The 20,516-nt window shown below is 50.4% G+C and overlaps 10 protein-coding genes across 10 annotated transcripts; 6 read left to right on the top strand and 4 right to left on the bottom strand.

Annotated features, from left to right (window-relative positions):
* Positions 1 to 1,297: 1,297 nt before the first annotated feature.
* Positions 1,298 to 2,750, top strand: M430DRAFT_23396 (hypothetical protein; the record flags this gene model as incomplete). Its single annotated transcript, XM_024864891.1, has 5 exons — positions 1,298 to 1,387; positions 1,446 to 1,767; positions 1,966 to 2,062; positions 2,229 to 2,418; positions 2,466 to 2,750. 5 exons carry the CDS (start codon positions 1,298 to 1,300, stop codon positions 2,748 to 2,750), a joined length of 984 nt encoding a protein of 327 aa, XP_024716431.1.
* A 463-nt stretch (positions 2,751 to 3,213) lies between these two features.
* M430DRAFT_194937 (hypothetical protein) lies at positions 3,214 to 3,984 on the top strand. The gene is made up of 3 exons (XM_024864091.1): positions 3,214 to 3,400; positions 3,455 to 3,819; positions 3,875 to 3,984. The coding sequence occupies exons 1-3, from the start codon at positions 3,327 to 3,329 to the stop codon at positions 3,901 to 3,903; spliced, it is 468 nt and encodes a 155-aa protein (XP_024716430.1). The 5' UTR covers positions 3,214 to 3,326; the 3' UTR covers positions 3,904 to 3,984.
* Positions 3,985 to 5,530: 1,546 nt separating this feature from the next.
* M430DRAFT_31817 (hypothetical protein) lies at positions 5,531 to 6,265 on the bottom strand (the record flags this gene model as incomplete). Its single annotated transcript, XM_024866060.1, has 1 exon — positions 5,531 to 6,265. One exon carries the CDS (start codon positions 6,263 to 6,265, stop codon positions 5,531 to 5,533), a length of 735 nt encoding a protein of 244 aa, XP_024716429.1.
* A 604-nt stretch (positions 6,266 to 6,869) lies between these two features.
* Positions 6,870 to 8,595, bottom strand: M430DRAFT_129856 (hypothetical protein). The gene is made up of 4 exons (XM_024862115.1): positions 8,475 to 8,595; positions 7,402 to 8,379; positions 7,242 to 7,351; positions 6,870 to 7,192 (listed from the first exon to the last, which is right to left on the bottom strand). The coding sequence occupies exons 2-4, from the start codon at positions 8,217 to 8,219 to the stop codon at positions 7,161 to 7,163; spliced, it is 960 nt and encodes a 319-aa protein (XP_024716428.1). The 5' UTR covers positions 8,220 to 8,379; positions 8,475 to 8,595; the 3' UTR covers positions 6,870 to 7,160.
* A 124-nt stretch (positions 8,596 to 8,719) lies between these two features.
* On the top strand, positions 8,720 to 11,040 carry M430DRAFT_37776 (hypothetical protein). Its single transcript, XM_024867181.1, has 5 exons — positions 8,720 to 9,068; positions 9,120 to 9,346; positions 9,395 to 9,828; positions 9,873 to 10,052; positions 10,099 to 11,040. Exons 1-5 carry the CDS (start codon positions 8,954 to 8,956, stop codon positions 10,934 to 10,936), a joined length of 1,794 nt encoding a protein of 597 aa, XP_024716427.1. The 5' UTR covers positions 8,720 to 8,953; the 3' UTR covers positions 10,937 to 11,040.
* A 442-nt stretch (positions 11,041 to 11,482) lies between these two features.
* M430DRAFT_194898 (hypothetical protein) lies at positions 11,483 to 11,791 on the top strand. The gene has a single exon (XM_024864090.1). It carries the CDS (start codon positions 11,523 to 11,525, stop codon positions 11,724 to 11,726), a length of 204 nt encoding a protein of 67 aa, XP_024716426.1. The 5' UTR covers positions 11,483 to 11,522; the 3' UTR covers positions 11,727 to 11,791.
* Positions 11,792 to 11,833: 42 nt separating this feature from the next.
* M430DRAFT_194867 (hypothetical protein) lies at positions 11,834 to 13,939 on the top strand. The gene is made up of 3 exons (XM_024864088.1): positions 11,834 to 12,197; positions 12,269 to 13,649; positions 13,774 to 13,939. The coding sequence occupies exons 1-3, from the start codon at positions 12,056 to 12,058 to the stop codon at positions 13,802 to 13,804; spliced, it is 1,554 nt and encodes a 517-aa protein (XP_024716425.1). The 5' UTR covers positions 11,834 to 12,055; the 3' UTR covers positions 13,805 to 13,939.
* A 141-nt stretch (positions 13,940 to 14,080) lies between these two features.
* M430DRAFT_62220 (hypothetical protein) lies at positions 14,081 to 17,178 on the bottom strand. The gene has a single exon (XM_024868971.1). It carries the CDS (start codon positions 16,919 to 16,921, stop codon positions 14,090 to 14,092), a length of 2,832 nt encoding a protein of 943 aa, XP_024716424.1. The 5' UTR covers positions 16,922 to 17,178; the 3' UTR covers positions 14,081 to 14,089.
* Positions 17,179 to 18,230: 1,052 nt separating this feature from the next.
* M430DRAFT_23389 (hypothetical protein) lies at positions 18,231 to 18,974 on the top strand (the record flags this gene model as incomplete). The annotated part of the gene is made up of 3 exons (XM_024864890.1): positions 18,231 to 18,283; positions 18,335 to 18,424; positions 18,476 to 18,974. The coding sequence occupies 3 exons, from the start codon at positions 18,231 to 18,233 to the stop codon at positions 18,972 to 18,974; spliced, it is 642 nt and encodes a 213-aa protein (XP_024716423.1).
* Positions 18,975 to 19,258: 284 nt separating this feature from the next.
* Positions 19,259 to 20,238, bottom strand: M430DRAFT_272105 (hypothetical protein; the record flags this gene model as incomplete). Its single annotated transcript, XM_024865551.1, has 1 exon — positions 19,259 to 20,238. A coding segment is annotated over one exon (694 nt), but the record flags the coding sequence as incomplete, so codon positions are not given.
* Positions 20,239 to 20,516: the final 278 nt, after the last annotated feature.

The raw sequence follows: 20,516 nt of genomic DNA, 5'->3' as shown, positions 1-20,516 counted from the left end.
AAGATAGCTGTCCAACATCGGATGCACTTTACCCAAATCTTCCCTGTCGACATCGCTGCAGAACCTGAACGGGGAAACAGCACGCCGCGAAGTCTGATATAAAGTCAAATGGCACGGCTACGACAAAACCAGTTGGGAACCTTGATCTATCCTATCTATGCACTGAGGTTCTGAAGGTTGTGCGCGAGTTCGAATGTGCTCGACTCACCAGAGGCAGGCAGACAGACTTTTGGTTGTGCATCATTTTCTACAGTAGACTCGCAAGAGCTAGTAGCTACTTGACTTACAATAAGGTAAGATACTCTACAGTAGACTCACAAGGTATACTTTACAACACTCGGTCTCTAGAATCTTTACTTTCCCTATCTTTCGCTTTTGTAACCACATTTACATCAAACGCGAAGCTCGCTTAGTCGAAAAACAACTATAAGGCAACCTCCCCGATCTTCGATCCTCCACCCACCTCTTGAAACCTCACTCTCCAAGAACCACCATCAGTTTCAATTCCTCAAACCACCTTTTCATTCCTTCTTCACTAATACGAACAACGAGCATGGGAGCCTCTAGCTCTATCCTCGGTCGGGGAGCCGGAGAGAACCCAGTTTACCTTCGGCCACTCCTCAACATCAAAGACCTTGCTTGACCTGGAGGACGACCAACAAGGTGACCATGACCTTCTCAAGGAACAGAGAACCTTTGGGGCTGTGACAGGCGTCAGATTTACCACGGAATCAGTCCAAACTTGGAAGGCACACTTCAAGTATCAGGGTTCTAGTAGGCCCAAATATCTTCGAAGCCTGGAATCGGCTATCGTCAATCCCTGGAAAGGAGACGTGGACTGCGGAGGACTGGGCGGACGCATACTTTGCCCAAGTCTATGGAGACTAGGGTTTCCCAGACCGAATCATCTCGGATAGGGATTCCAAATTCCTATCCCGATTCTGGGGACGGTTGTTCCAACTGGCTACTCGAAACCTAGAGAACATGTGTCATCAATCCTCGACCTGGACTTTATCTCAGCCGGGAGGCATATATGTCTACCATAGGACTGCAGCACATATTGAGAATCCAAATTTCATACCCGCTTGTGCCAATCGCCCATTTGATGGTTCGATAGGCAAGAGCCAGCGGAACCAGATTGCTCCAGCACTCGGTCCAGGAGTCGGCAACATTCCTCTCTTCCCAAGCAGCCTCCAGTCCTATGCTGGAAAAGCTTGGTGCTCTGTCGCGTTCCTACTACCGGACAAACAGCGAGCCCTTCTGATCTTGCGCATCAACCTCCCTCGAAACATGAACCATGCACAAAATTCTGCTCAGCTTCATACCCACAGCGCTCAACGATCTCATAAAGAAAAATCACGTCATTGATCGTGAGGTTCCCCCGATGGTTTGACCAACTGCCCTCCCATCCTAATATGAAAAGCTTGGCTAACAACAAATAACAGAGTCTGAATATGGCCTGCCCAAGTTCCGCTCATCCAAGCAGACAGTTTGCCTTGGCAAGGACCCAGCTTGCCTTCACGGCATCGCACCACTCCGCGGCAAATGGACAGTCAGAGCGGACCAATCAGATATTCACCTACGCCCTCCGCTGCGCTCTTGGGGGGAGATACGACCAGTCCACATGGGAAGAACTTCTGCCATATGTCCAGCTATGTTGGGACACGCAACACGTGACCCACAAACACCAAACCCTATTGTATCTAGACTCTCCCTCTCCTCCTGAGAAGAATAGACCAAACGTACCCATCAACTGTAGCCATACAAGTGAAGGGTATCCGTGTCTCTACACAAGTGCCACTTTGCACAACCGGGCTTGAAGGCCCTGGGCCATTTCGCCTTGATGAAGTCACAAAGGGTTTAGACTCATGTGTTACTTGTAAGTTTCTAGTTCCACTTCCTCTTTCCTCCCCTCCCCTCCCCTCCCCTCATAATGTGACAAGCTTAACTAACACCGAATAACAGAGTCTAAACATGACCTGCCCGAGTTCCGCTCATCAAACAAGACTTGGATGACTAGTGACACAGTGTTCGCCGAAAACACTTGGTCCAGCACTACAACGTTTGACGGAGAGTCTCCTCTATATCCAAAAGACCAAAGAGCAGACACTTAGATATGGGTGTTACTTTAAATCAGTCAACACGACCTTTTACGATAGTACCTACATTAAACTTATGCAGAAGATATGCTAGGAGCTATACAAAACTATTAGGACTAAACGACGAAGACGTTTCCGGCACTATATTTACAAGACTGCCGAGAACCACCTCTCGTATACCTCGACAGAAGAAGACACCTACAAAGTATTCGAGCACGAGGTCGATAAAATCACCTACTATGCACACTTGATCGCCCCCGAGAGTGCCAGCGCCATCCCATCCCCCGCCCGGGCCAGAGCCAGCAACCTGGAGGCCGAAGTTGCCCACATTATTATCCCACATAGTGGGCCAAGTTAACGGTTCAGGTTGCACCGGGAGGGGACCTGAGGGACTGGGCGCAACACAGAGCGGACCTCAGGTCAGAAGCTGCAGACGCGGTCAAGCTGGCACAAGCCAGAATGAAGCTCTATTACGACAAAGACCACTCACCGCTAAAGTTCGGGGACCGAGCTTACCTGCGGTTAAGTAAGAAGAGTGAGAGGGGATATCACCTTCAGAACCAGACTAAGCTGTCGTTCATAGAAGCAGGTCTGTTTGATATCGTCTTTGCCTATAGACCCCTGGCACTTGAGTTACGCCTGCCTGACTAGCTGAGGATGCACCCGGTGATCTTTTTGAACACTTGGAACCAGCCCTAGTAGACCCTTTTAACAGGCCCTAACCGGAGCCCGGCCCGATACATGTTGACGACGAGGAGCGTTATATCATCGAGGATATATTAGATTGCGAGACGCGTCGGGCGCCAGGCCGTAAGGGCAGGCAAACCTGGTACAAGGTGAAGTGGTTGGGCTACGATGCCACTACCCATTGCCAAGTCAGCTCTGGTCCGTGGATGGTGTGTGTTACGGTCCCGGAAAATCTGAGCCGCAGTTGTGATAAATGCCATTACGGCAGTGAAGGTGTTCGCTGTTCTCTGCGTAAGTTGATCAAACAGGGCAAATTTGGGCCATAATTTGACTAACGGGCCGTAGGCGTGACTATCTTACCTCCCTCGCGAGTTTCCTTCTCTTCTCTTTTCTTTTTATTTGTGGCAAAATGCACATAATTATCCGATACATTTCTTCTTCAATTGCAATTCTTGCTGAACTTCTCGGCGTCATCTACCTCACCTTACAATTAATTGCGATCTTCTGGCTACGGGGTTCGATCCCCTGGGTCTACCGACGATGGCACGGCGATCAGCCAGCAAAAGCGATAGTGAGGGCCGCCAACAAGCGGAAATTTCAATACAAGCAAGGCAGTAAGTCGATTAGTATAAGGATTAATATAACAACTTTACTAACAAAATCAATAGCGAGAGCTTTGCTCGAGATAAGAGGTATCACAAGACGATGGAGGAACTACTGGGCAGAATAGACCTCTTGTTAGAGCACTCCCAGCGTCTGATAGACATTCTGCACATGATTGCAAACCATGTCCAGCCCCCGCTCCCGCTCCCAATCATGGCAGCTGGAGTGATATTCGTCATCATACCGGCGCGCTTCGCCGCCGCCTGGACATGTGGCCCGTTAGGCCAATTCCGTGCTAGAGCCAGCCAACGCCCCCGCCCAAAGAGGCACATTTGTTTCCAGGCTTGCCCGCTCTATCGTGTGGGTAGAGATTATACTTTCCCCCTTCAAATTGACCCAGATCATCTGTATCATGTACCAGATCCATTGAGTAAGTTTTGACACTCATAGCAATTCTCTAGGTCTATTTTATTGACACTAAATAGTGCGTGTTTCTGAGGTTCAATTCCCTTGAACGTTGTGTTTAGTCTGCGGATTGATGGAAGCTATCAGATGTTACTATATACATGATACAAGCGAGGTCACATGCCATGACAGTGTATAGAAGACATCGATTATGTTACAAATGGATCTCCCATAAGTGAAGCCCACATGAGAACAAGGTTGAATTTGATACTCATATCATGTATCGCGGCGGAGAAAAGACTCGATGACCAAATAACTTCTCAAGCGGCGAATACAGATGATAATTGGCCTCTCGTACCGTCTGTAAACGATCAAGGATTGATGATTTAACAACTATTGATTTTGAGGGCCTTGCGGACAAGACTCGAAAGTCAAATTAACAAGAGAATTCAAGTCACAAATGTGATTAGAAAACCGCATAGCTACCTAGGTATATACAATTAGGGATGCACTAGCATTATATGACAAGAGATCAATCAGAAACTACTCGAAATCGACAGACAGTTCTTAACTACCCTCCTTACTCAATTCTTATAGGGCACAGATTACTTACAAGAGGACTACAGTGCTGATGCGTCTCTTCTAGGTGATATTGCCATATTCATCAGACTAATCAATCCCCCTTCTATTATGAGAAGACCACCAATCTTTTCGATATACCAAGTCAGAGTCATAAAGCTCACAATCAACGAATCTATCTATCTACACCACGCATCACATCACTATTGAATGTATTTTATATAAAGGTAAGGTAAGGTGGTAAGCAGTACATCAATTCAATACCTTATCGCACATCCCAAAAAGCCCAAAAGCCAAACCCCCTATTTTGCCGACCCCTTTTTGGCCCAACGGAAGCGAGCGGATTCTCGGCCCCTATTTCGAGCTATCTATCACGTGAAGCGCTCGTCGAGATCCCCTTACCTTACCTTAGGTACCTAGGTAGGAACCTCGGATCTCGCATCTCGCATCTCGGACTTTCAAGATCCTCCGTAAGGCGTGCCGTACCTTACCTTAAGGTACCTTAAGTAAGGTAACAGGCAGTCCTAGATGTATTACGTAATCTCCTAGGGGGAATTCCCGAATCCGCACTCGCTACATCTTCGGACGATCTTCGGGCTATTTGTTTACCCCACACGAAACGAACGACACAGAAAGAAAGAAAGCCCGGGCCGAGCTGCGTCCGGGGCAATGGGATTTTAGTAGGTACGGACGGACTTTACCCATCTTGATTGAGGGAGGGCTTTGCGGTTGCGGCTGCGGCTTTGTACGACGAGTGCTTAGCCGAATGAACGTATGACTTTCTCCTCCTGTCAACGTAAGTTCACAGACTGACTGACTTGGCTTCTGCCTGCTTTCAGCCTCATTCATTTTCATGTCTTCGCTCTTGCTCGGGGTAATTAAAATTGAGATCCGGACTCAAGGGTTCGGTGTGATTATTTTTTATCTCGGATTGATTCGATTTGATTTGATTTGATTGAAGTACCCCAGGTATCTATCTATCTCAGCGGCTCAGAAAGATAGATGGAGATGAGATGGATTCTGGGGATTCTGGGGAATTTTTGGTTTGTTAGGTTAGGTTAGGTTAGGTATCTTGAGGTATCTCATCACGTGCGGCTCTTCATCAGTCCTCCCCCTTTCTTTCTTTCTTTCCATTTCATTCCATTCCTAGCGAGCCTTCATCTCTTGATCTGCTTGCTCTTCTTCGATGGTGTGTCCAAGGAATCCTCATCTGCATCCCCATCCTCATCCTCATTCTCTCTGTGTCTCTTCTCTTTCTTTCCCTTTCCCTTTCCCTTCTTCTTCTGCGCTTCTTCTTCTTTTTCGTTTTTCTCCCCCCCTTTCTCTGCCTTTCCCCCTTCATCCATCCCTAATTTCCCATCAATAACCCCCCTTAACGCTCTCAACATCAATACTTCCCAATCTCCCAGCCCCACCAATTCTCCACCTTCTTTCCTCCCCATCCCCCTCCCCATCCCCCCTTCTTCACTCACGAATTTCAAAACCTGCACGCTCATACCCCCCACATCCACATCCACATCCACATCCCCATCCCCATCCCCATCCCCATCTTCCCCCCCAAGCAATAACACCCTATGAACCTCCCCCAGCGCCGCATTTTCAAGAGCTGCGCGTCCATGCCATCCACTCAGTATATGTGGGTTTTTTATACGTGTGATTAGTTTGGGTTTTGGTTTGGGTTTATTTGCCTCTCGTTTTTGCCCTTTTTTCTCGAATTCTGACGCAGCACCTTGATTATGAGATTCTTGGGCTGCAGATTGAGATTGAGATGAAGATTCGGGTATGATATCGATAAACCCGTGATTTTTGGGACATATGAAACCGGGCTTATAATAGAGTCTTGGCTCGTCGTGCTGCTGCTGGGGCGGTTGCGGTTGCTTTTTGGGGGCCATGATTCTGAGAGCTTGTTAGATAGGTAAGATGTCTTGGGATTGGGATTGGGATTGGGATTGGGATTGGGATTGGACGTACTGGTTTGCTTCTTGTTTGTTTGTTTGATGGGGGGTGTGTGAGGGGTATGTGAGGTTTGATTTGATGATCTCTTGTTCTGATCTGATCTGATCCCTTGTTCTGATCTGATCTCTTGTTCTTAGCTCCTGTGAATGATTGAATGAAAGAAAGAAGTTTTCTTTTCTTCTCTTTCTTTCCCCTCTTATGAATGCGTGTGTATGTGAGAGTCTCTGATGTATGCGTGTATGTGTGTGCGAAGTAGTCCCCAGTTTGTAGAATATTATCAGGAGATAGATAGGTAGGTAAGTAGGTAGATTGTACGCGTCAATAGAATAATATCAATACTCCAGCTTAGTATTCAGGAATTGTTGATTGATTGATTGATTGATTCACTTAGACGGTAGACCCCCTTTTACTATTGTCTCCCTTGGGAGCGCTTCTTATTGTCCTATTGTTTGGATAAATGAACGAACAAAGAAAGGGATGAATAAGTGAATATGCCAGGATATGATATGATATGTGAGTCAATCATGGAGTTGATTCATTGATGTATTGATATATTGATTTACTAGCTCTAAGATCTCTTATTTCGCTTCCATTGATAAAGTAAATAGACAAATAACACGCCCAAGGGATCTAGACAAATAATGGTAAAAAGAGATAAATTGCTAAGATACAAGATAGCTCAGCATGAGTGTAGGTAGGTAGTAGCATTCATTTATTGATACGTAAATCTTGATTTTATATATCTGTATATATAATGATGCTGATGATATATTGATTTCTAAGGGCAGACAATTGCGCTACATAGAGATCTTGACCGGACACGACGCGAGATCAGAGGAGGAATGTTGGGGGCAGATCGGGACCTGGATTGTTAGTCAATGGAGAATGGGGAATGGGAGATGATAGACTCACCCCATACGTGCAGGTTTCCTGGTCCGGCGGCGGTTCGGTTTGTAGGAGTCTCGTCGTTGACCAAGTCGCCGTCGACGTAGTGCTCCAAGATGAAGCGCGATGGATCGAACCTGGTTGGTTAGCTACCGTACAAGGTGAATGGTCTGTGGAGAAGACACACCAGTAATCGAAAATCTGACTGCCCATGATATGTCGGCCTACGCCCCAGCAGTTCTCATAGCCCTTCTCGTTCAGCCAGGTGTGGCCCAGCATCTGGATATCGAAATCAAAGACCTCGAAGCTCGAGTGGTGCACGTGGAACTTGGGCCCCTCGAAGAAGAAGAAGCTGTGGTGGTCCACCATCTCGGCGCCCCGGTCCAGGTGCAGGAAGGTCGTGATATCCTCATTCGTGGCAGGGTCATAGACCAGATCGCTGGGCTTGAAGTTGAAATTGGAGGTGTAGAAGTCGAAGGCCGCCTTGTAGTTGGTGACGCAGAGGCCGAAATGTCCCAGCTTGTGGATGGGGGCCGGGCCCTGCTTGAAACGCTGCGTCTTGTTCACGGGTCGGTGTTTGACAGTCGGGAAGTTGTAGGCCAGCTCGGGGAAGGTCTCGGTCATCTCGACGGGCGTCTGGCCGTAGACGAGGTGGAAGGGGAAGTTGTCGACAGGATCGTAGAAGGTAACGCGTTTGCCGCCGCCAGGCGCATCAGAGTCGTGGATGGGCGTTGCGCCGGGGAGGGACGTGGCCAGCTCGAGGTCTTCGAGGGAATCAACTACCCATGCTGTGCCGCCAAACTTGTCTTCGTCGCCGCGGGTCGCACAGTAGAGGAAGGGCTCAGTGCCATAGCCGCGATAGTAGATCTTGTCGTCGGTCTTCTGGACGACACTCAAGCCAAAATCCAGGAGAAACTGGTGGGCCTTGTCGAGGTCCTTGTGAGTGTAGTAGACGTGGGCGATGCGATTGAGACTGATCTTCTGGCGGGTGGCCGAGGGAGACATGGTGGAAGGGGATGATGGATGTAGAAGAGGAAGAACTGCAAAGGGGAGGTGCAGAATGCAAATGCAAAGTGCAGAATGCAAAGTGCAACTAGATATTAAGAATTGAGGCTGGATTGGAGGGTGTCTTGAAGCATGAAGACAAGAGACAGGAGACAGGAGACTGGGATATGGATATCAGCCCTCGGCAGTCGGTTCGTGGGGTAATGGGGAGGAGAAAGGAGAAAAGGAGAGAGGGAAAAGAAAAGAGAGACAAACCAAAGCAGATCCGAAATGATCAGATCATAATCGATTCAGGGCAAAAGCCAAGGCAAAAGGCTCAAAAACACAACACAACACCACAGGCAAAAGCATTCTCCCCGGCATCAGACCAGAGTCGTGCCGTCGGTCAGTTGAAGATGTCGCGGAGGGACTGGCGGGGTAACTCCGACGTGCGGGGCATCGGCTGGTGCGCCGGGATAAGGAATCTGCGGGGATCGTCAGACTTTCTCCCTCGAGGATCCGCGTGAAATGGGCGACGATATCATGACGGGCGACGAGGGTTGGGATTCCGGGGGGGATTCATATTCAGGGTCGGGGACTTCATCTTCATCTTCAGCTTCATCTTCATCTTCAGCTTCAACTTCATATTCACATTCATATCCAGGGTCAGGGCCAGCTTCACATCCAGCTTCACCTCCAGTCTCATCTCCTCCTCCTCCTTCAGCTTCACCTCCTCCTCTCCCTCCTCTCCCACCATGACCCAAACCACCATCCCGCTGCCCTCCCCAGGCACCGTCGTCGAGACTGATCTTCTGATCATCGGCGCTGGTCCTGCCGGTGCAGCGCTGGCATGTTTCCTCACACAGCACGGTAGATGCAACCACCCGCAAGACACAATGACAATGTACTGACACCGGCCAGGCCTCAAGGGCATTATGTTGGCATCCACGCCCACCACCTCAGATACCCCCCGAGCCCACATCACCAACATGGCCGCCCTCGAGTGTCTGCGTGACATCGGGCTCGAGGACGAGTGTATCAAGGTCGCCGTCAAGGGCGACTGCATGAAGCACACCCGCTGGTGTCGCTCCATGGTCGGCGAGGAGTTTGCCCGCACCTATTCCTGGGGCAACGACCCTCAGCGCCTGGTGAGGAGCGGAGGAACGATCGTGGGAGACGTGCGCTGACATGTTCAGGGCGACTACGATGCGGCCAGCCCGTGCAACCATGTCGATATCCCCCAGACCGTCCTGGAACCCATCCTCGTCCGCCATGCAAGTCTCAATGGCTTTGCCACTCGTTTCAACACTACCTTCCTCTCATTCGAGCACGAAGCCGCGGGCACCATCCTCAGCACGGTCCAGGATAACATCTCCAACCAGCTCTACCAGATCCGCTCTAAATACCTCTTCGGCTGCGATGGGGCGCGGAGTCAGGTGCTGAGACAGCTGAAGATCCCATTGATCAGGAAGCCTGGCCAGGGTCTCGCCATCAATGTCTTGGTCAAAGTAGATCTGGAACATGTGGTCGAGAACAGAATGGGCAACCTGCACTGGGTGATGAGACCGGACGAGGAGGCGCCTGACTTTGCAAACACGTGCATTGTCAGGATGGTCAAGCCTTGGAATGAGTATGTCTTCTCTAACGCAACGACACCTATACTAACAGAGACAGATGGATGTTCATCCTTTTCCCAAAACCTGGAGCGGGTACAGAGTTTAATCCGACCCACGAGGAATATCTTGATTGTGTAAAGAAGATTGTGGGTGATGAATCGCTACCAGTTGAGATCCTTGGTATTTCCAAGTGGTTCATCAACGAAATCGTCGCTGAATACTACTCCGAGGGCAACATGTAGGTGTCTTAGCCCTCGCCTTTTACTTCTGCTCACAGTCGATAGATTCTGCCTTGGCGATGCCGTCCACCGCCACCCCCCTCTCAATGGTCTCGGATCCAACACCTGCATCCAAGACGCCTACAATCTCGCGTGGAAGATCGCCTACGTAATGAAAGGAAAAGCAGACCCGAAGATCCTCGAGTCTTTCAGTCCTGAACGTCAGCCAGTTGGACAATCCATAATTACTCGCGCGAACCAGGGCCTTCGGGATCACGCCCCTGTGTGGGAGGCTCTGGGTATGATGGACCCCTCATTGGAAGTCCGGAAAAGGCAGTTTGCAGAGCTATCAGAGGCATCAGAAAAGGGAGCTGCAAGACGAGCCAGGCTTCAGAAAGCGGTCAATGACACAGCTCACGAGTTCCACGGCGTTGGCGTCGAGATGAACCAACGCTACGAATCCAGCGCCATCTATCTCAAGGATGAAAATCCACGACCACCTCTCCCCGCCGATCCTGTCCTCGAGCACGAGATCACAACATATCCTGGAAGCAGACTACCACACGCCTGGATCAACACCAAGATCCCCGGAAAGCAATTCTCGACCATCGATCTTGCTGGCCACGGTGCTTTCTGCCTCATCACCGGCATCGGCGGCGACAAGTGGAAGGAAGCTGCCGCTGCGGCCTCCAAGGCTCTCGACGTTGAGATCCGATCCTACTCTATTGGCTGGAATCAGGATTACGAGGATGTGTATTTCGATTGGGCGCGGAGGAGAGAGATCTCGGAGGATGGCTGCGTGTTAGTCCGCCCTGATCGATTCGTGGCGTGGAGATCACAGGGAATCATCACGAACCCGGAGGAGAAGCTACTACATGTGTTGAAGACTATCTTGAGTCGATAGGAAGGGGGGTGATTGGATTAGACGTCTGCCATGTTCAAGTAGTAGCATATTTCAGCTAGTTCCCTATGTAGAAAGATATCATATTGGCGTAGGATTATCTCCCCTGAATCTGTACAACATCAAGCAATCAACGCCATAACCAGCAATCCACTCTCCCGGTTTATAGAAAAAGTAAAGACTGCCTTTGTCTTCCACATAACAGCCCTCTTCTGGACTCTCCACGGCAGAAGTCCAGAGCTGTCATCGTTCGCCACCCTATCACGCACAATCACGTGAACTCGCCCCTTTCCCGTCCCGAATCTTCTAACTTACCTTACCTAACCTACCTATGCAATAATTTCTCCACTTTCCAACCCATCATACCAGTCCAAATCAAGAAACAGAAAAACCTAAATATAAAAAAAGCCCCAAAAAAGAAAACCATAGAAAAAGTCACACAAGTCACACGCCATATGACATTACATTACCTATGCCGAGACATATTCTATATATAGGTAGGTAGGTGAGGTAAGGTAAGGAGGGGTTTCACGTGAGAGGCGAGGAGAGGAAATTACGTAAAATGACGAAGCAGCGGTATATATGAATAATGAAATTCTGGGGAAAAGCTGGGCGCGAGCGACTATTTTGTCATTTTGGGTCATTTTGGGTCATTTTTGCGGTGCGATTTATAAGGGGAATAGGATTTATTGGTGTGTTTGAACTTTATGTTGTTGGCGGTTTTGATCACGGGGGCGAGAGGATTGGATGGCATGGGGGGATGGGGGGTCTTGCGTGCGAGCGAGTGGATTGAGGGGAAAGGACGGGATACCTTGAGGGATATATTTATTTATTTATTTATTGTTTATTATTGGGATATGATATATATATATATATACCTTACCTAGGTGCTCTGGGTTTGGGTTTGGAGATTCTATACCTTATGTTTCCTGGGGCTTTTGTTTTATATGTTTGAAGAAGTCGTCTTTCTTTCTCTTAAGACAAACAAACAAAAACCCCTTTTTTGATATCGATTCCCCCCTATTCCACACTTCGCTAAGCAATTGCTGCGGTACCGTGTTGAATTGAATTGTCTGTCTACCTACCTTATCTCCCTAAGGTTTATAGGTATATATATATATCATGGCATTGGAGGAGGAGAAATACACCCCTGGGAACTCAGGGCTTGAATTATTGCCCGTTGAGCTGTTGCAAAAGATATTGTTCGCGGCGAGTTTGAATGCGGATTGTGTGCCGCTGGATTGTGTGGCTCGGTCTCTTCAAGGTAGGTAGATATCACTCTCCCTTTCCCATTCCCAATCACCAAACATTCAAACATTTCTAACTCTACAAAAGATGTAGAAGAAGAAGAAAAAAATCAAAATTCCAAAAAAGCAGGAGGAAGAGGAGAAAAAGCAGGTCTTCTTCCCTGTCTTCTCACATCCCGCACCATATACACCACAGCACTCCGAATCATGTACCGCAAAGTATCCATATCACTCGCTCCAAACCTGACGAGTTTACGTTTCCAGCTTGAGCGGTTTCCAACTCGAGGGCGCTTTTTGCGCTCTCTTGATCTATCATCTATAGACGATGTGGCTCTTCCTCTTCCTCTTTCGCATCATCATCATCATACGACGGAAGAGGAGGAGGCAGGAGGTCTCGCGAGTGATCTGGAAGCTTGTATCGATCGCACGCCTTTGCTTCAACATCTTCTCATCTCTCCCAAGATATCGAATCTTTTACCTACGAGGCTGTTCGAGAAATTATTCACGGCGCTGACGTATTTGAAGACGCTGTCTTTGGAAAATTGCATTACGCCGAACCTCACCTCCGCTCTTACACATCTCCTAGAAGATCAAACCGAAACCGAAACCGAAACCCCCTCCTCAAACAAAAAAATCATCCCATCAATCACCCTCCTCAACCTATCCCATTGCACCACCCTCCCATCTTCGATCTTCGAGCTTCTGACTCCGCATCTTTCGGATCTACAGGTTTTGAATGTTGAGGAGACGCAGATGAGTTGCGCTGCGCTGAAGAAGATTCCTAGATGTGCGAGGGTTACGCATTTGAATTTGAATCGGTGCGCGGGGCTTGAGGAGGAGGAGGAGGAGTTGTTTAAAGTTCTACGCACGCATCCAGCATTCACACATACTCTCTCATCTCTCGAACTCGCCCATCATCTCTCCCCCTCCACCACCACCTCCTCATCCTCCTCCTCCTCCCATCTAACACCACTCCTAAGCACCCTCACCCTCTCACCCCTCCGGATTCTCGACCTCTCAGGGCATAACATGGAAACCTCACATCTCTCACAAATCAAAAAGCTCGCAGATCAAGAGCTTCAGATCGTGAGGCTTGGACGCGGACTCTCGATGGATGATATCGAGGGTTTGTTTTGGGATGCGAAGGATTTGGAAGGTGTTGATAAATTACCTGTTTCTTCGGATTATTTCAGTCCATCTGGATCCGGGGGAGCAGGAGAAGGAGAAGGAGAAGGAGGAAAACAAGAAGAAAACCCCACCCTAAAAACCCTCCGCAACGCGATTCTAAGCTGCAAATTAAAACGCCGAATCCGATCCCTCTCTCCCCCTCCCTCCCCAGTCATCAAAGGGATCAAAATCCTAGACCTAACAAGTCTAGAAGTCGCAGAACAGGTTAGGATTCAAGGATCGGTGATTTTGGGACGGGGGAGTTTGAAAATGGTGGTGCTTGGGGGAGATGTGTATGACAGGTTGGATGATATGGGGGGAAAGAGGGTGTTTGGGGAGGTGGGTTGGGATTTGAAGTGGGATGGGAAGAGGTGTTGGATTGTTAGGAGGGTTTGAGGAGGGAGGAGGGGGGGAGTGTGTGAGGAGGGGGATGAATGATGATGATGATGATTTATGAAAAGGAAAAGGGAAAGGGAAAAAGTTTTGGGTTTATTCTAATCATAATTAATCAATCAATCAAGAAATACACATCGTAGGATTGATCATAATACGTACCTATCTTCACCTCCTGTCTCCATAACAAGCTTACCTTACCTACCTAACCCAAGATCGAAAACTCACCCAGTGTTGCCTTTCACGATCCCAATATACTGTTATTACAGATGCATGCCTATGTACTCATATTAATACATTCATTCCCATTTTATTTCCATCCCGCCAGTCCCCCCCAGAACATACGCCATCAACCCTTCCTCCGTCTCTTCGCCACACTCGCAACGCCCTCCCCACCATCCCCAGCCAGCTCATCAACCTCGTCGTCTTCCGCCTCCGCCTCCGTCGCAACCACACTGCTCCCTCTCAGACTCCCCGCCCGTCCCACACTGCTCCCGCGCGCGAACCCCGGGGCGCCCATGCCGCCCGAATTCTCCGTGCTTCGCAGCCCCGCCATGATCTTCTCGATGTCCAGGAACATGGCCCGCGTATCCTTCACCACGCTATCCTCGTCGATCTCGTAGCCCTCGCCGCCCTTCTTGCCCTTGCGGCCCCCGCCGAACCGCCCGCCGAAGCCGCGGTCCGGGTCCGCGTTGAACATGATCGCGTTGGCGAACATGCGCATGAGTTCCTTCTCTAGCTGCGAGCTGTTGATGATCCCCTTGGGTGGGACCAGATCCTCGGATATCGGGAGCCAGACCGAGCTCTCGGATTTGACCCCGTCGCCCATCGACTTTTCTTTCTCCGTCGCTGCGCGATGACCAGCTAGGATGGCTGACTTGATGGATTTCAGGTCTTGCGGCCGGAGAATGAGGTGTGTGTAGCCAGGGGCGTCACGTTCTTTGACCGGTGCAGCGAAGGTGGACGCGTTGCGGTGGCCCGAGATACTCTCCATAGCGCTGGTGGAGATCTTGGGGAAGTTGCGCGTCCAGAGAACATGTGTTGGTGGTCCGGTGGGCTCGTGAGGAGACTCGCCAATGCTGCCATTGCGTTTGCGTTTCAGGCGTGTGGGCGATTGTACGGGCTGGTGAGGCCGGGGGAATGGTTTGGTGGGTGGGAGAGATGCCTCGTCGGCCGTGGTATCGCCCGTTTCTTCTTCTGTGCCCAGAGGGAGGGGTGTATCGACTTCTTCCTTTACGTGACTATCCATCGATAATTCGTCGGCTTGGACATCGTCAGCACGTGACATGAGAGACACGCTTCTGCGAGACTCGGTAACGGCTGGAGACGCCGTACTTCTCGCCCGACTTCTTGCTCGGCTCCGTGCCCGCGCAGGCTGAGGTGCTTGCTTCGGTGTCGGCTTGGGTTTTGGCACTTCGGGCTTCTGAGGCGGCTTTTTGACCGGTTTCGTAACCGCAGGAGGCTTTGCCGCTCGAAGAATCGGGCTGATGGGTTCAACAGGGGGCGGCTGAGCCAGCGTGTATGGTCTAGGTGTTGCCCCGCTGATATTTGGAGTCCACCGCGTACCGCTCCCAGTCGTGAATCGAGGCATTGTCTGAGGCGTGCTCGGAAGACTGGGCACCGGTCTTGGAGGGTTGTTCTGAGAAGCCAATACTGGCGGTCGCGGAACCTGGTTTGCATTATAAGGAGAATTATATTGTCTGTTCTCCGTGGGAATAAGACCCTGTTGAGGGGGGAAAGGGGGTCTCTGATTTTGAGGCGGAGGAATATACTGTTGTGGTGGCCCCTGGTGTGGTGGCCCCTGGTGTTGTGGCCCCTGGTAAGGTGGGATGTATGGTTGATTCCATTGCGGTGGTCCATTCCCTGGAGTCCTTGGCGGTGGAGGATAAGGCGGAGCATAACCTGCAGGAGGAATTGGACCTTGTTGCATCATGGGAGACCCAGACGGCGGACGATATTGCTGACCAGCAAGATCTGCCAAAGCATCCAGAGGCATCCCAGGTGACCCTGGTGATCTCCTGACAGCGTTTGGCGGTGGTAAAAGAATGGCATGTTGGTGTTGCGCATTCATAGGCGTTGAGGGTAAATGCGGATGGGGAGGAGGTAGTCCCTGTGGACTTGGAAATGTTCCTCGTGGTGGAGGCACAAACTGTTGAGGATATGGCGGTCCATTGAATTGAGGTTGATATGGAGAGCCAGACGGTGCTTGGTAGGGCGGCGGTTGGTGAGGTGGTGCTGCTTGATACGGCGGTTCCCATTTGTAGGCAATTCCAGGTTGCTGGGGAGTAGATTGAAGGGGAGAAGGTCCACGTGGTCCATTGGTGCTCGTTTTTTGCTGATTGGGAGGAGGGATGCTCCGTGAGCCATTAGGGACAGTTTGACCCGCCTTGGGCGAAGATGGAGCTGAAAGCTTCCCGTGACTATTTAGCACTTGGTTTATTGCCAAACCATCCGGTTTCGACTCAGGTTGAGAGGGTACAACTGGAGTGGGCGAAGCTTTCTTAGGAACAGTCGGCTCTTGGATTGCTGGTGCAACAGCTGGCGTATTTGCTGGTGCTATTGCCGGTGCATTTGCTGGTACTGTCGCCGGTGCTGTTGCAGGTACAGCTTCGGGCAGCTTCTCTTGAGCTGGAACAACAGGACTTGTGCCATTTATCTTTGGGCGAGAGATTTCCGGCGAAGCATTTCCTTTCTTCTTCACCAGCGCCTTTTCTTCCTCCAAGATCCGCTCGTCCCATTCTCCCCTCTCGATCTCCATAATATCCCTCTGAATCTGTGCATACTGCCTCTCGTCCTCTCGAATTTCCCGTACCATATAATCCCTATATCGCGCGTACAGTCTCTCGACCAGCATTGGCAGCTTCTCCTTGTGCTCCTGGGCATCCTTGATGGTTGGCAGTACCGGGCTTTGAATCTTGCGCTTTTTCGATTGCGGTTGGGCACCATCCTCGGGTCCATCCTCCTCACTCTTCAACTCTTCGCGCAGGAGCTGCAGATACAACTCCCGCAGCGCGTCGGAACTCAATCTGGCCGCATCGTAGGTCTCTCCATCCTTGACCAATGAATTGTTCGTCAGGAGGGAGGAAATCCGCACGAACGATTTCTCTTCTGTGCCGTATGCGACGAGCGATTGGAATAGAAGGAGGCACTCGAGTGGCGTGTAGGCTGTCGTGGTATTCATGCCCCGGTATCCTCCTCGCCAGCGATCGAGGGGACTGCCACGGCTGGGGAGAAGGTGAAGGGGAGCCACGACGATGATCGGTGTTTTTGGTGGAGGGGTCCTTGTAGATCGCGACGCGGGCGGCGAAACCTCACATGGAGGAAGGGCTGGGGCGTCTGAATCGAATGGATCGCGATATGATGGACTTCATGTGGTGGCTGGTCGTGGTTTACTCGATCTTGCGCGATGAGGGCATCCAAAGTCGTCCTGTACTGTAGCAAAAGATTCAATCGTTAGGGTCACGTGTCATCATTGAGGTCGGCAGAATTGAGGCAAGGACCCGACGCTGAGTCAGGTATTAGTCAGAAGGGCTTACATAAGCGGGAATACATCTCGGACCGCGCCAAGGACGGATACAAGATTGACCGACTTCCGCGCAGCTGGTTTACCTGATTACGGTTGCCCGGACATACCATCTGCACCTGCAGACACCCGGACGGTTCAAACCGCCACATTACGGCGTAATCTGGCATAGATTTGGTTATATTGTCAATATCATCCGTATTACCTGTATAATGGATTTAAGCCTCTAATTGTGAAATACATTACGGTTATCAACTTCTTTTACTCTTTGTCTCTTTGTCTTTGTCCTTTGTCTGTTGTCTCTCTGTCTTTGTCTTTGTCTTTTGTCTTTTTGCCTCTTGTCTCTTGTCTCTTGTCTGTTTGCCTCTCTCATGCTAACATCTTTGATTCCTCGAGAGTCGAAACTGATGCCCAATGGTACCTTATCATCCATGCTTCTCTCTGCCTTACTCCTCAGGCATAACATGCCCGTCATCTCTTATTCCGTTCGCTGATCATCGCCAGGTCGACTCGGCGCATGGGGGATTGCAGCAGCTGTGCAGCAGCGTCGCAGTGCAGCCGCTCCCCCATCAACAACCTCAATGCGCTCGCATAGCCTCTTCTTATCTCCTTGACCTCAAGAAAACCAAATGTCCTGAATGATACCCTCTTCTTCTTTGCTCTGATTATCCCCAAGCTGCCCCCATTGTGCCGCAATCAAAAGACCGAGCTGCGCAGCGGATGCTCCCACACATCCCAGCCCGAATGTACGACACTAGCTGGGCCCCCCTTATTGGCAATTTAGCTGTGACGGGCAAGATCCGCAGAGCAACATAGGCTTCTCTCTGTCCATCTCTGTGTCCTCTGTACAGGGGAACTTCATCTTTGACGGCCGCGGGCTTTCAGATTCCTACATACCTTCACCCATTACTCCTATATACCCTTATTGCTCTCTCTCATCAACACGCATTGTCCTACAACCCCCAACATGTCCGACGACGAGCTCGACCGAGACTGGAAGCCAAATGGCAGGCCGCAGTCGTATGTTTACTCCTCCCAACGTCCAATGCTGTCTCAGCTAACAGCGCGTAGAACATTGGCCCGCTCCTTCTCCCTCGCCTTGGATGACCTCTTCAAAATCGACAACTCCGTCGCAGACCTCGATGCTGTGATCTACGAGAAGTAGATGCCCCCTCCCGCCGGCCCCCCTACCAGATACTGATGCCTGTGCAGGAAGATGAAAGTCACCTCTCAGACCTCCGAACTCGAAGCCCTCGAAGCCCGCCTGAAAGCGACAGAAGAGCGCCTCAGAGCCGCCGCCGCCAACGGCGCCCCCAACCATTCTGGGCGCTCCAGCCCCCGACCGCGAGCCCCTCTCAACGACACCTTCGCCCAACCATTGCCTGGAAAGCGTGAACAGCCAGCCTCGCCCCTCTCGGAGTCCACCAAGGTGCCCTCCCGTCCCCAGACCGCCAATCGGCCAAAGACAAGGGATGGACGACCACAGTCGTCGCGGAGAACCCAGGAGGCATACACGGCGGGACCCCCGATGCCAGGAGCACTACCGCCCACACCGGGCACCAGCGAAGGTGAATCATCCGAGCCCGAATATGTGATTGTAGAACGGCAGAGGATTAGAACGAGTGCTGACTTAAAACCTGTGGGCAAAGATGGAGATATGCCACCCGTGCCGCCGCCTAAAGACGGGGCGTATGTGGGATCGGACGACTGAACTTGCTTGATACGGGGAATCATCCAAACTCTTAATTGACACGGTATATAATAATGGGCGGGGGATGAATGAAAGGGGGGGGACACTGGCGGGAGGGAAGGACGGAGGGCCGATAATGGAGCGAATGAACGATTCGCATTCGCAGGGCGTTCTCCGGCTGGATAAGCTGTTTTAACGGAGCTGATTGAATTACACTCGCTGGGCGGAGAGACAAAGACTTCTGGATTCCTACGCGCGGGACGACGTACGCATTGCATTAACACGTTAATTTGTATATACCACTGATGAATTGCACTTCCCTATTCCCTTTCCTCGCTCTTTGTCCGTCTCCGTGCTTGTGCTCCGTGCTTCGTGCTTCGAAACCTCCATTCCAGCTTACTGTCCTGCAAGCCCCCTGCCTCTCTCTAAGAGCTTCTTTCTTTTCGCATTCCAATGCATAAATATCAAGCTTCTTTCTCTCCACCCTATCCATTAAGCTCCACCCCTCTCATACGGCACGAACCAAATCTTTCCCCTTTCCCCCCCTTTTCCTCCCCCCTATTCGCAACGCCCCCTTTTTCCTTTTTCTTTTCACATCCACATCCCCTTCCCCTTCCCCTTCCCCTCCCCCCCTTTCCCCATCTTCCCCCCATTCCCCCTCTTCAACAACCCATCAACCCTTACTAACGCACCCCAGCCCTCCAAAAACGCACTCAGGGTCCACATCCACCAAACACTCTCTCCTCTCCTCAACCCTCCCTCTTTTTCTAATCTCTGACTCATCCACCATGCTTCACCAGCATGGATAATCAGGACTGGAATGCGGATTAGACGGATTATGGGGAGGAGGGTGGTGAGAAGGGGGGTGAGGAGGGTGGACAGAGGGGAAAGGGGAGATGGGGGGGAAAGGAGGGGGAGGAGGGGAGTGAGGAGGAAGAGGATGAAGGTTAGAAGACAGAGGATAAATGTTAGGATGTGTAATGGGCTGGAGGGTGGTAGGTAGTGCGTTATTAGGGGGGAAGGTGGTTGTTGTTTGGGTGCTGTGTGTGTGGACATTTTCCCTCTCCCTCTCTCTCCCTCTCTCTCTCTTTCTTCGGAGTGGTGTTCGTTGGAAAGTAAGCGGCCAGATGAAATGAATCGAATTGGGAATCGAATCGAATCGAATGATTTGATTTGCTTCGAGTTTGAATGAATGAAATGAATTGAAAGCCCCCCCTGCTGTACCTTAGGTATAATACGGGAATGTAATATAACACGTGTGGAAATCAAATCTTGCAAATCAGGAAATCATACCCGAGAGCTGTGGGGATTATGTAAGCACCCCTATTTCTGCGCGCATCACGTGTTGAATGATGGTGAAATGGAAGAGAGAAAAAGAAGATGGGATGGATGGGGGATGTAGGGTAAGGTAAGGTATGGGATTTGTGTAATAATACATAGATATATACATACATAGAATACATACTATTATTATGTACAGCCGCCTTCTTCTTCTTCTTCTTCTTCTTCTTCTTCTTCTTCGAGTTCTTCGAGTCCACTATACTGATTTATCCACCCACCTGA

This window comes from Amorphotheca resinae (assembly GCF_003019875.1).
Source record: "Amorphotheca resinae ATCC 22711 unplaced genomic scaffold M430scaffold_15, whole genome shotgun sequence".
NCBI classification, from domain to species: domain Eukaryota; kingdom Fungi; phylum Ascomycota; class Leotiomycetes; order Helotiales; family Amorphothecaceae; genus Amorphotheca; species Amorphotheca resinae.
Note: the sequence above shows the minus strand (reverse complement) of the source record. Positions and strands in the feature narration are given on the sequence as shown.

What these genes read in the sequence shown, in the direction of transcription:
- M430DRAFT_194937 (XM_024864091.1), top strand. Translation starts at nt 3,327, where the DNA reads ATGGCACGGCGATCAGCCAGCAAAAGCGATAGTGAGGGCCGCCAACAA. An exon ending in ATTTCAATACAAGCAAGGCA is followed by an intron (nt 3,401 to 3,454) that starts GTAAGTCGATTA and finishes CAAAATCAATAG; the next exon opens with CGAGAGCTTTGCTCGAGATA. An exon ending in TCATGTACCAGATCCATTGA is followed by an intron (nt 3,820 to 3,874) that starts GTAAGTTTTGAC and finishes GACACTAAATAG; the next exon opens with TGCGTGTTTCTGAGGTTCAA.
- M430DRAFT_129856 (XM_024862115.1), bottom strand. Translation starts at nt 8,219, where the DNA reads ATGTCTCCCTCGGCCACCCGCCAGAAGATCAGTCTCAATCGCATCGCC. An exon ending in AGTCAGATTTTCGATTACTG is followed by an intron (nt 7,352 to 7,401) that starts GTGTGTCTTCTC and finishes CTAACCAACCAG; the next exon opens with GTTCGATCCATCGCGCTTCA. An exon ending in AGGAAACCTGCACGTATGGG is followed by an intron (nt 7,193 to 7,241) that starts GTGAGTCTATCA and finishes CTAACAATCCAG; the next exon opens with GTCCCGATCTGCCCCCAACA.
- M430DRAFT_37776 (XM_024867181.1), top strand. Translation starts at nt 8,954, where the DNA reads ATGACCCAAACCACCATCCCGCTGCCCTCCCCAGGCACCGTCGTCGAG. An exon ending in ATGTTTCCTCACACAGCACG is followed by an intron (nt 9,069 to 9,119) that starts GTAGATGCAACC and finishes GACACCGGCCAG; the next exon opens with GCCTCAAGGGCATTATGTTG. An exon ending in ATGGTCAAGCCTTGGAATGA is followed by an intron (nt 9,829 to 9,872) that starts GTATGTCTTCTC and finishes TAACAGAGACAG; the next exon opens with ATGGATGTTCATCCTTTTCC.
- M430DRAFT_194867 (XM_024864088.1), top strand. Translation starts at nt 12,056, where the DNA reads ATGGCATTGGAGGAGGAGAAATACACCCCTGGGAACTCAGGGCTTGAA. An exon ending in TGTGGCTCGGTCTCTTCAAG is followed by an intron (nt 12,198 to 12,268) that starts GTAGGTAGATAT and finishes ACTCTACAAAAG; the next exon opens with ATGTAGAAGAAGAAGAAAAA. An exon ending in GGGGGAGATGTGTATGACAG is followed by an intron (nt 13,650 to 13,773) that starts GTTGGATGATAT and finishes GTGTGTGAGGAG; the next exon opens with GGGGATGAATGATGATGATG.
- M430DRAFT_194898 (XM_024864090.1), top strand. Translation starts at nt 11,523, where the DNA reads ATGAAATTCTGGGGAAAAGCTGGGCGCGAGCGACTATTTTGTCATTTT.
- M430DRAFT_62220 (XM_024868971.1), bottom strand. Translation starts at nt 16,921, where the DNA reads ATGAATACCACGACAGCCTACACGCCACTCGAGTGCCTCCTTCTATTC.